At 38.4% G+C, this 13,623-nt stretch overlaps 1 protein-coding gene across 1 annotated transcript in view; it reads left to right on the forward strand.

The window, feature by feature from the left end:
* Window positions 1-13,623, forward strand: part of LOC117304356 (centrosome and spindle pole associated protein 1-like) — a gene marked incomplete at its 3' end in the record, with an annotated part of 42,390 nt that overhangs the window by 10,028 nt on the left and 18,739 nt on the right. The window contains 4 exon segments of the mRNA XM_033788760.1: window positions 10,501-10,660; window positions 11,475-11,586; window positions 12,742-12,889; window positions 13,425-13,538. Of these exon segments, the coding sequence (XP_033644651.1) occupies window positions 10,501-10,660; window positions 11,475-11,586; window positions 12,742-12,889; window positions 13,425-13,538 (534 nt within the window).

Consider the following 13,623-nt stretch of genomic DNA (forward strand, 5'->3'; position numbering starts at 1 on the left):
TACTGAGTTGTTGTAATGTCTAATTTCATCAGGCCTGGAATTATATGGAGGCCATGGCCTTTGATTCCCCTGTTATTGACCTTGGTGCCCCTTCAAAAGTGTCCCATACACTTCCAGATTTTACAATGGAAGTGCCCTTTGCAAAATGAAATGGTCTTGCCCCTTTAAGTTGAAATTTCAGGCCTGCCTGTATGTTAATTGATACACAACTGAACGGTCTGAAATGGTTGACTCAAAATGTAGTATTGACTCATCATGAATGATTGTCTTATCTTAGCAATATCGCTCATGGATGTTGTTCAAGTTCTTCACCAGTTCCAAAGTTGTCTAGTGCCTCGGACTTTTGTTCTTATGGCTAGTTCATCGGAAAGGATAATATTGAAATGTTAGCCATGATGGTTGTGTTGTGTAATTCCTTGAATGGACACTTTCTTCTCTCCACCTTGGTTTAAGTTTAGGCTAAGATGATGTGGTTGTTCCGAATGTTATATTAAGTCATTTTGATAGTTGAAGTATGATGTTTACCATAAACACAATATGAATTAACCAGGAGGTTTTCGTAGTCCAGTTTCTGAGTCCCATGTGTGGGAAATTGTGCACTCTATGAAGATAAATTTGGCTATAAAGTACATGTATTATCATTATTTAAAAAAATATTTTACAAAGAGCAGAAAACAATTACTACCCTCCAAAGATTATGTTGTAACTTCAATTAAAACCCATGAGATTTTGTACTTTTTTGTGTTTTTTTGTAATCTACCTTTAATGGAAGACATCAAAAAATAGTAATAAAATATTCAAATATTTTACCTTCTTACCACAGTGACTGCCCGACCAGACAAACTAAATGGTACGTTCAATAGTCAAACTAACAATGAACACTAAAATATCCACACAAATTTAATAATAAAAGCTTGTTTTATTGGTGACTTAATTTTTGCCCTTTGTTCTGCAATCATTTTCTCAAAGGTCAATTAAGGGGGGGGGGGGTCGTTGATCTGAACGTGGTAACCATGTTACTACCATACTATAATCCATATTTAAATACATTGAAACCGCACGATGCAGTTTTGGACCAGCAAAAACCTATTATTTAACTGGAACCTTGTAATAGGCAATAACGTAATAGCGGGAGTCAACTGTATATTATTTGGAAAAGCACTGGACTGCAGAACTTGTTTGAGGGGCTACCGGCCGCTAGCATTGAAGGCAACCTTTCTAATTTCTCCCTGTGGATGAACAAAAGAAAAGTCCAGAAAAATTAAAGATCAATGCTAAAACTACTTGGTTCATGGCCTAATGAAATTAGTGAGAATTGTTTTGTACATTAGAGCCTGAACAATGTATAATGTAGGTCAGTTAGAACTTGTACTCGATCAAATATTAATGAATTAATGAAGCTGCCGATGAAGCTGTCAATGATTAAGTGTTTACACTCGTCTCATTATCGCTAGGCTGAATTCTCTTTCAGCACCATTTGATGTGAAGCCACAAGACTTCCAAGCACGACTAACTTGAAATTTAAACGCTTGTTTATTAATGAATTTGAATTTCTTATCGAGCAGCACCACAGCAACCTTTGACCCCTCGTCAAGGGAGACTACGGCAGGCACAGCAGGCCCTTACGTCTCAGGCCCCTCCACCACCCTTTGCAAGTAAATAGAATCTTATGTTCTGCTATTCAAACTAGAATTACCTACTAATACAAAGATGAACAGATATACATCTATTACATTGTTGCGTTACATACTGCTAACACATAGGATTTAAACTTCCTCTAGCTACCGGGCTAGCTCAATGTTCTCGTGTTATGAGACATCTGCTCTAGCAATGCAAAGGTCATGGTTTTGAATCCCATCTGAGTGATTTGCCTGTGACAAAACTCAGGAAAGTACAGAGTATACAGTGCTCAATACCCAAATACCAAACTATAGGTATATAAGATGTACAGTATAGAGTTTGTCTACCTGTTACCCCTACCTTATAACAAATTGGCTTGGTCCGTTGAAGTTATTGGGTTGGAGTGTAACTGCCAACTTAACATAGATCACACCCAAGTTTACCATACAACCTGGGAAGAAATCATACAGGATCACCTTATAAGGGGTGCAACTTTTTGTTTACATTATCAAGCAATGATTTTCCCTTGTGGGTTTATGCTTGATTTCTGTCAACGTTTTCTCCAACCTGATCCTATTTTTCCTGCAGCCAATGAGGAGCTTACCAATCCCCCACCAGTTCAACAATCAATCACAGGAAACCGTACGCCAAGACGACAAAACCCAACCAAGGCAGCCCTTAAACGTACTTTCATCATCTCAGCCCAATGTCATAAAGCTGCTTTAACACTAAACAATTTCACTTACCAGAATACAGTCACCAGCTAAGTTACATTAATCATGTGTGTGACTAGGGCTAAATTTTATAAAGCTGTTAAGCAGAAATTACTGCTTAGCAAGTTTCTTTGCTATTTAAAAAATGAGTGGGCACCAGTTGCAAGAATGTAACCATTATGGAGTTTCAGCTGGTACCAGTTTCTGTTAAAAACAAGCAAGGTTTTTCTGTGCTTAGCAAGTTTGTATGCTAACAGGCTTTATGGAATTGGGCCCCAGTCCTATCTTACTGCTACTGCAAGAATTTCTTCTTAAGCAGCTTTATGCACTAGGGTCTTTTTATTTTGCACTTTTTTTCAAATGAAAGACACTTTGAACAGTTGATAAATGATGTTTAATTTTGAAGAGTGGCACCGTTTGTTTGCGTTTTCTATATTCAATAACATTGTATAACCATGGAGCAAGGCAACAGCATCTTGACCAAGAAGCAACCTCCTGATGAGATATAGCCTCTTGAGGTTTAAACCAATTGTTCCACAATGCATGTTTGCTGTGTTGTGGTGATAATGAAGACAGTTTCTCACAATGCAGTGATATTTGTCATGTTCCCTGCATTGACTTTAGTAACTAGTACTGTTTATTAACAAAGAAACCAGACTACACACCCCTTCCAGCCTCAGTTTGATTATAATACATGGAAGGGAACAAAATTGCCGCACCACAATGAAGTTCAATAGTAATTGTTTTTATGAGCATGTTATTTGTCTGATTTCCGTTTGTTCAGCGCCGACAGTTACCAATGTGACATCTGGTGGGGCTGGCCCACAACAAGCCAAAGGACGAGTCCAATTCTCACGTAACTATCCCAAATCTCCCCAAACTTCAAGATTTCTCAGGATATCTACCACTTTTTGACATAATTTCGTAAAGTTTTCTTATAGAGGGAGGGTGAATTGTGGCTAGTGCTTCGAAAGGGCTAATTGAATGACCATTGCAAAAAAATTAATGTCCATACTCTGTGTTTTACATGCTCCCTAGTTTTAGGTTTTGTATATGCGCCACAAAATGTTGAACTTTTAACTCTAAGATGATGGACCAAGGCATCAATTTACTTTAGGCAAATGGTTGATAATGAAAATGGTTGATAATGCAAATGTGTTAGAGTTCCAGCAAGATGTGTTGGAACTCTCTATGTGTTGGAATTCACTATATATATTTGTTTAAGTCTCCCTCGAATTTGTAAAGCTATATTTATAGAGGTTGCCAGACACTTGTATGCCGTCTTAATTGGAACTTGGGTTTTGGTTTTGAGCTTCATCAAGTGTTCAATTTTTTTATACACAGCCATTTGATTTACAAAACAACGACTTTGCTGAAACTCCTACGTGCACACACAGTATTTATGTTGAACCATAGTTGTGCTTTAAAACAAATGATTTATAATTATTGATGGTAACGATGGCTCTACACTCTGTGACGTCAAGTGGGTCGTGAGATGCTGAATGTTGGCATTTACATGTAACTGTAGGACATTGATGGGGCTTCTTGTTTTTTTGTCATTGTATTGAGAAACGGCTAATATTAAAAACAATTGTGTTTTAGTTCCAGATGCATCCGAGCTACCTAGCCAACAGAATCAATACAAGCAAGCCACTTACAACAGTAAAACTATTTTACAATCTTGATTTATGTGTTTGATGTTTGTCACAATAGACATTATGTCATGATGCCACCATCTTGGTAATGTTCCCTGTACCCAGTAGCAGTAACAAATGCTAATGTTCATTGCACAAAAAAGGAACCAGACTATTTTGTATTCCTGCCTCGTTTTGGAGAAAAATCAAGATGGCCGCACCATGATAAAGGTCTATAGAAGAATCTAATGAGCCCATAAACCATAGCAACTGTCTGTCAATGACATCTGATGGCCGCACCATGATAAAGGTCTATAGAAGAATCTAATGAGCCCATAAACCATAGCAACTGTCTGTCAATGACATCCGTGCCAGTGTGTTTGCAAGAGATACTAAAGCAACAAATTCTGTGTCTGCTTTTAAAACCACATGTACTAACTGACAATTATGTGTGTACCCACTAACAAATTGTATGCATTGACATAATTTGATAAGTTATTACTTCATCATAAATAAAAGAAACTTATTAAATGAATTATTTGCAGAGTTCGTGGCCAATCAGAAGAGTCACCCGCGAGGAATAGAGCAGCAGCTTAGAGCCAGTAAACATGTCTTCTATTTCTTCCTCTTTCATCTTCACTAAATGTCTTTACAAAGTTTGAGTCAAATCCTAAAAAACTCTTTGCTTGGAGTTAAAAGGGAAGGAGAAAGTAAATTAAAAGTTGATTAAACAGTGTCATAATCTATCAATTGAATTCAAAACTTTTGTTCTCCAAAAAAAAAAAAAAAGTTTTAAAAAGCATGAATCTAAAAAAACACATAAATGGTTTAGCGAAACAATCCTTGTATATTGAAGATGAGGCTTGATTTCTTTCATGGTATAGAATTTTACAAAGAAGAAAAACAAGAAGCAAACTTGCGGGTACAATCTTGTATTATTATTTTTTTCATGGGAGTTTTGGCTATGAAAAGAGCCGGGTTGTAGCGATGTTTCAAACAGTGTAATCTACTCATCTTCATTAGAGTGACCACTGAATTCATTTCACTCATCTGTCTGTGTCTTTTCCTGTTTCTTTGTTCATCTCTTCTTGTCATAAGGAGCGGCAGGCCAGAAGGAGAATACATTGGATTTCTTATCGGCTTATGAGTCATACCTGACTGAGGAGCAGGACCCTCTGACCAACGTCAGCGAACCACTCTTCTCATGTAATTCATTCCATTACTTTACAGGAGGTTGTCTTCAAAATTTGAATTGTTGAAACAAAATGTTTTGTATTTTTTTAAAAAGGGCGTCTTGCTTTGTTTATGTTATGTTTTGATTTGACATTTTTTCAATTGCTGATTTTCATGAGCAAACAGTTTATTTGTGACAAATCTGAACGGCTGAACCAAGTAACGCCAAAACAGATGGAAAACTGCCCTTATACACGTAGACAATAGCAAAATATCATGATGATGTTCAATCACACTTGGATTTGAAACAACTGGAAAACATTGACTGTGTAATCAACATACAGACTTCTGGTATAAGAACATAATAAACTAACACGTTCATCCCATTTCTCTGTCTCTTCATTTTAGCTCAAGCAATAAAAACCAGGGCCAAGTTTGATACTGTCAACGACTTGAAATCTGCATATGAGAGTAATTATCATCAATAACAATTAATATAAATATATATTTATCGCCTCCTGACTGATTGCTTACACCAATATTTATTCCGTTTTACTCAAACTGTTTTGGCAAAATTTGGAATGGGCAAAAGATGCTGGCATTTCCAGCCTCCTCATTGGGGCAGTCTTTAAAAGGCTAAATAACTTTCTCTTGCAACGCAAGTTGGTCAGCCTATGATATCAAAGTAGTTTTGGTAGTAAACAAAACGTAATTCATACAAAAACTTTGCCTCTTTTTTGTTTAGATTCTGAAACTACAATATTGGAGTAGTAACTTCCTTCTTTGCTTCCGATTGTTTTATTTCCAGTTTTTAAAGATCATGTGGATAAGGAAACACAGCCAGGCAATGGTATTATCAAACAGTTGATTGATAACATCTGCTGTGCAGCATTGTAGATACCCAGCCTAATTCCCCTTTGCCCCTGCCCATTAGCTAACCCTTAGTCTCCCCCATGACCATGTGAGTTCCCCTCCTCACTTTACCTTGTAGTACCCCACCACCAGTATCCAACCAACCTCCAGCCTGGTAGCCTACCCTTAGTCTCTCCAATGACCATGTGAGTTCCCCTCCCCACTTTACCTTGTAGTACCCCACCACCAGTATCCAACCAACCTCCAGCCTGGTAGCCTACCCTTAGTCTCCCCAATGACCATGTGAGTTCCCCTCCTCACTTTACCTTGTAGTACCCCACCACCAGTATCCAACCAACCTCCAGCCTGGTAGCCTACCCTTAGTCTCCCCCATGACCATGTGAGTTCCCCTCCCCACTTTACCTTGTAGTACCCCACCACCAGTATCCAACCAACCTCCAGCCTGGTAGCCTACCCTTAGTCTCCCCAATGACCATGTGAGTTCCCCTCCTCACTTTACCTTGTAGTACCCCACCACCAGTATCCAACCAACCTCCAGCCTGGTAGCCTACCCTTAGTCTCCCCCATGACCATGTGAGTTCCCCTCCTCACTTTACCTTGTAGTACCCCACCACCAGTATCCAACCAACCTCCAGCCTGGTAGCCTACCCTTAGTCTCCCCCATGACCATGTGAGTTCCCCTCCTCACTTTACCTTGTAGTACCCCACCACCAGTATCCAACCAACCTCCAGCCTGGTAGCCTACCCTTAGTCTCCCCCATGACCATGTGAGTTCCCCTCCTCACTTTACCTTGTAGTACCCCACCACCAGTATCCAACCAACCTCCAGCCTGGTAGCCTACCTTTAGTCTCCCCCATGACCATGTGAGTTCCCCTCCTCACTTTACCTTGTAGTACCCCACCACCAGTATCCAACCAACCTCCAGCCTGGTAGCCTACCCTTAGTCTCCCCCATGACCATGTGAGTTCCCCTCCTCACTTTACCTTGTAGTACCCCACCACCAGTATCCAACCAACCTCCAGCCTGGTAGCCTACCCTTAGTCTCCCCCATGACCATGTGAGTTCCCCTCCTCACTTTACCTTGTAGTACCCCCACCACCAGTATCCAACCAACCTCCAGCCTGGTAGCCTACCCTTAGTCTCCCCCATGACCATGTGAGTTCCCCTCCTCACTTTACCTTGTAGTACCCCACCACCAGTATCCAACCAACCTCCAGCCTGGTCGCCTACCCTTAGTCTCCCCCATGACCATGTGAGTTCCCCTCCTCACTTTACCTTGTAGTACCCCACCACCAGTATCCAACCAACCTCCAGCCTGGTAGCCTACCTTTAGTCTCCCCCATGACCATGTGAGTTCCCCTCCTCACTTTACCTTGTAGTACCCCACCACCAGTATCCAACCAACCTCCAGCCTGGTCGCCTACCCTTAGTCTCCCCCATGACCATGTGAGTTCCCCTCCTCACTTTACCTTGTAGTACCCCACCACCAGTATCCAACCAACCTCCAGCCTGGTAGCCTACCTTTAGTCTCCCCCATGACCATGTGAGTTCCCCTCCTCACTTTACCTTGTAGTACCCCACCACCAGTATCCAACCAACCTCCAGCCTGGTAGCCTACCTTTAGTCTCCCCCATGACCATGTGAGTTCCCCTCCTCACTTTACCTTGTAGTAGCCCCACCACCAGTATCCAACCAACCTCCAGCCTGGTAGCCTACCTTTAGTCTCCCCCATGACCATGTGAGTTCCCCTCCTCACTTTACCTTGTAGTACCCCACCACCAGTATCCAACCAACCTCCAGCCTGGTAGCCTACCTTTAGTCTCCCCCATGACCATGTGAGTTCCCCTCCTCACTTTACCTTGTAGTACCCCCACCACCAGTATCCAACCAACCTCCAGCCTGGTAGCCTACCCTTAGTCTCCCCCATGACCATGTGAGTTCCCCTCCTCACTTTACCTTGTAGTACCCCACCACCAGTATCCAACCAACCTCCAGCCTGGTAGCCTACCTTTAGTCTCCCCCGTGGCCGTGTGAGTTCCACTCCCCACCTTCTGCTTCCCATACATGTACCTAGTAGTCTTGTACCTTCCAATGATCCCTCTCTAATAAAGTGTTTTTAGGCTCCTTGCACTGCATCCAAACCCCTGTTGCCCCATACCCTCCCTACTAGTTGTCTAGATTTTGAGAATATGCACAACTTGGGCTCTATGAGCCTGACTGCTGTGTAGTGATAACAGTGGCTTCTTATTTTAGCACTCAAACCTGTCAATCAGTGTCGCTCAAAGCACTTCAACCTTCAGTATTTTATTTCTCAAAATAATGAGTGCCACTGTTATAAGATTAAGAACCTCCCTCTTTAAGAGCTGCGTAAGACTTGTGTTTTGGAACTTTCTCCTGAATTCAGACTTGGTTCCCTTAGACCATGTGATAATCAAACATCTCTAAGAATAATAATGATAGTGGCTTCTTATATAGCACTCAAATCCGCCACTCAGTAAGGCTCAATGTGCTCCATCAACCCCTTGTCACTTGGCCATTTATGACAAAGTCCTTAAACCATCTCAGCTCCTTTCATGGATACAAACTTGTTTGGGAGTGTAAACCTCCCCAGGTACTATTGGTTTTAACTGTTATTCTTGACCCCATTATTTGACAGGACTTGCAGGACCCACATTTTTCCATTTGTCATTATCGATAATATGTTTGTGACTTTATTTATTAACTGATGTGCCCTTTCTTGCAGTGTCTAATACAAGAGCTTTATACATGTATTGATCGGTATAACTCATTGAACTGAAATCATGTGATGCTTCAATTATGTTGCATCATCCTGGTCCAGTTCCCTGTCTTCAATTGTTATTACATTAGCTACATTAATCTCACTAAATAGAATAAGTAACCAGTCTATTCTCCATTTAGCCTCAGCTTCATTATTTTGAATGAATGGAAAAACAAAATGGCTTCTTGTTATTTTGAAATACGTCCGTGTCCGATTAGTGGCTATGGCTGTTGCTAAGGGTGTTGCTAGGGACAGTCTATTCATCAATGCATGTTGACATAATGATCTAGCCATAGCTGCCAATAAGCCATTTGCGAGTTAGATTTGAATAAAATCTGGTACAATGATATTTTTAATCACAAGTCACCACTTATATTTGAAGTCTTCAGACTATAGAGACAGTCGCTATGTCAAATGGTTTGGTTTTGTATAGTAGCCTCCAGATGGGCAAACCCTGGTAGCAGTGTGATATACACATTCATTCAGAATTGTGTATGGGTGTCCACCATCTTTTACGTCACTACACAAAAGCTTGCCACTAACCATGAGACGTAAAAACTGTTAATATAGTCTGAAGAATTCACATTCAAACAGTAAGTTGTGACTAAGCATTCTGAGCAAGTCCTAGTACCAGAAAGATATTATTCAAGTCTAACTCGCAGATGGCTCATTTGGGCATAGCCTTAAATGAATGACATTGCTCTTTGTTTCATATGTGCAAATATTTTTTTAACCATCCATTTTCTTGTTCCATTTGCATCGTGGTATTAATTTACCTTGGATTTTATATTCCTGTGAGTAAGACCATAGTTTCTTTAACTGGCAGTGTTGACGGTTTTCTTTTGTCATTGTAACTGATTGAGCCACTTTACTGTTGGTTGTTGTTGCTTGCGATCAATGTTTAATTATTTGTTGGGAATTGTAGAACATGTTTTATTTTGCATTCAGCTCTTCTTTTTGTGGGTTCCGTTTCTATGAAAGCTGTTGTCATATTATGGTGTTTGTACCTGCTCTTCTAGCTTCCTGGTTTTATGCACCGAGTCCAACTGAGGACAACTCTTTGAATAATTTCAAGTTCATCTGTATTTGATTCATGTCTTATCTCTGTTCTTTTTCCTTCGCTATTCTTCTATTTATGTTATATTTTGCTTGATATCGTTAAAAATGATTTTCACAACAAGTTGTTGATTGTTTTTACAGGATGGTTCCATGGCTCAACCACAAATATACTCTTAAGGAATAAGTTGGCAGTAACCCACATTTGTAATATTTATAATTACCCTCAATAACCATCTACATCTGTAAGCTAAAAAACAGCTGTTTACAAACTTCATGAAATTGTACGAAGAAGAACTAGCACATCAGGGGCCTTTTTTGTTAATCTGCTTACCTCGGAATTATGTGCTTACTGTGTAAGCAAAGAATGCCTAGTATTGTAAAGTACGCACACGCCCAAGCAAAATTTCACTTCTAACCCATCGAATACACTTTTATAGTAAGAGCAGAATTCCCTGCAACCATAAGCACCAATTTCTTGCTTACGGTTAGCTGAGCCATGAAATTGGGCCCAGAATGATATTGATTGAATTCTGCCATAGTCAGATACACCTTTGATTTTAAGCAACTTTTAAGCTGCATCAGTGCCAGAAAGTCAAATGTTTTCCTGACTAATTTTGTCCCATTTCTGTTTCTGCTTCTCTCCTTCAGGTGACTATGCTTCCCGTATGATGCAACAACCATTGTCTTATAACACTGCGTATCCCTCCCAACAATATGGCACCTATCCAGCCCCTAGAGCGGGACCAGTAGGCGGGTTACCACTTAATCTGCCACCTCAGGAGAATCTTACCCTAGCAGGAGCAGCACAGTAAGAACGACTAATAAGATGTGTCTTGTTTTGTTTACTCTATGCTCAAGGCCCATTTTCATAAAGCTGTTAAGCAGAAAATACTGCATGAAAAATGTCTTTGCTGAGTAAATTAGTTGGGCACCAATCTCAATAATGTACAAACTATTTTTCTGTGCTCAGCACATTTTTGTGTATTTGTACTTACAGGCTTTATGAAATTGACCCATGTCAGTGTAAAGGTTTTATCACTAAAAAATAGTGTCATGTATGCAGAGTATGGGTTTGAGTCCCGGTGATACTTGTGTCTTAAGCATGCGTCCTTTAGATGGAACTTAGATGGAGCCATAGTGTCCGTCCCTGGGTGTTCCTGGTTTGATTGGCTGCATGTTGTGCCACAGCACTTTGTAAACCATTACAGGGCTGCAGCCGTTTTGAATTTCTCCCATTGATATCAATGTTACCAAAAAGAGGCTGGAAAAACAAAATAGTCTTGGTCCTAATTGCAAGATGATTATTTAGCATTCATTAGTGTTATTCGATACGAGGAACATGACCAAGATGGAGGCAGAATGATAAAGGTCTATAGGTCTTATACTTCAAAAACTGTAGCTCCGCATACCTTGCAGGGAAATCTACTGGGCGATTTGAGACGCTCATCAGGTGCAATAAAGCGTTATACAAGAATTCAGTATTATTACGTATTTTAAGCTGATGATTAGAGTAGGATAGTTAATATTCCTGTTGAGACTAAAAAATATCTTTGTGCTTTTCAATAACATCATTGTATTGGGAACAGATATTTATTGCTGAATGTCTTGTTTTCCTTTTCTAGGACTGCCCATATTCGTAATGAAGGCTCCATCAAGAACTTTATTGGTGACACCAGTCTGAGTCCCAGGACAATCAACGATCCTAAAAACTACCAATTAATACTAAAGCAACAGGTAGGCAAAACAACTGTCATGCTAGTTTTTTGGCCAATTAATAAAAAAAATAATAATAATAATAATAATAATAATAATAATAATAATAATAATAATAATAATAATAATAATAATAATAATAATAATAATAATAATAATAATAATAATAATAATAATAATAATAATATAATAATAATAATAATAATAATAATAATAATAATAATAATAATAATAATAATAATAATAATAATAATAATAATAATAATAATAATAATAATAATAATAATAATAATATAATAATAATAATAATAATAATAATAATAATAATAATAATAATAATAATAATAATAATAATAATAATAATAATAATAATAATAATAATAATAATAATAATAATAATAATAATAATAATAATAATAATAATAATAATAATAATAATAATAATAATAATAATAATAATAATAATAATATAATAATAATAATAATAATAATAATAATAATAATAATAATACTAATAATAATAATATAATAATAATAATAATAATAATAATAATAATAATAATAATAATAATAATAATAATAATAATAATAATAATAATAATAATAATAATAATAATAATAATAATAATAATAATAATAATAATAATAATAATAATAATAATAATAATAATAATAATAATAATAATAATAATAATAATAATAATAATAATAATAATAATAATAATAATAATAGTAATAATAATAATAATAATAATAATAATAATGGACATTTGTACTGCGCCATATCTGTCAAGTTGACACTCCTGGTTATGAGAAGATGATGTTGTAACTACAGTGCAGTCTTGGCAAAAAACAAAAAGATGTAAGTAAGTTATCCAAACAGAGTTAAGCGTTGACAAAGGGAAAAGTATTTAGTTGGTGAGGGAGCTTTACTGCCGAAAGCTAGGATAAAGGATCGGTGTCCCCCGGAATATTGTGCTCGTGGAATGTGCAAGTGCACTGTGTTGGTGGAGCGAGGCTGTCGCACAGAAATTCCCCTTGACAAATACTTGTCATTGAGCCCCAATGCATTTTTTTGCGCTAATACAAACTCAAAGTTGGTCCCAACCATATTAAGTTTTCGTGTGCATGCAATTCTGTTTATAAAATTACTGTAATCTGGTATGTTTGTATCAGATGCTGGAGAAAGACAGGAAGAAACGTCTAGAGAAAGAGGAAAAGGAGCGCTATGATGCTAAACTTGAGGCAGAGGCTGCAAACTATAACCCATGGGGTAAAGGAGGAGGCGGAGCTCCTATGAGAGACCAGAAGGGGAAGATTGTAGGTAAGTAGGAGGGGAGTTGGGAGTAACACTAACTATAGCCCATGGGGTAGAGGGAGAGGCAGGGCTCTTATGCCAGATCTTCTTCTTTCGTGACCTTACACTGTTGACATCCACTGCCATACACACTTTTGCTTCCCTGGGGTGTTTCTTTCCAAGTCGGCAGTAGTACAGGCCTTCTCCAGGAGCAGGCACCGCAGCATAAGTCAGATAAAAAGGAGGAATATAATGGGCTTTATATGACTCCATGAGTTATATGAAATTAGATCAGGGAAAACCCACACAATTCCCACACAATTCAGTGGGGACTGAAAACCCAATCCACAAAGAGGCTCTTGCAGGATTCAAACAAGTGTCCAAGAGGTGGAAGGCAAGGAAAGATGCAACAAAGCCAATTCGACTGCTCTATTTATCTAGTTGGTGAAGCAAAGGAAGGATAAGCCACTTGTGAATTTCCAAAGATGGTCAAAGATTTACAGTCCATGAATGAATAGTTATTATGATAAATTGTATGATTACCTGTTCTTCATTTCTGCAGCTGATCTTAGGCAGTTGCATAACCACAATGAGCAAGCTCTTAATGATCCCCAGAGCACGCAGTTACAACTTTACGCTGATCAAGCACCAGGATCAACAACTACGGCTGCACCAGGTATGTACTTTATGTGTTAACCAGGCCTGGAGATGAGGCTACTTCAACCCCCCCCCAAAAAAAAAAAAACAAAAAAAAAAAACTG

The sequence above is a fragment of the Asterias rubens genome, chromosome 21, assembly GCF_902459465.1.
Source record: "Asterias rubens chromosome 21, eAstRub1.3, whole genome shotgun sequence".
Taxonomy (NCBI): domain Eukaryota; kingdom Metazoa; phylum Echinodermata; class Asteroidea; order Forcipulatida; family Asteriidae; genus Asterias; species Asterias rubens.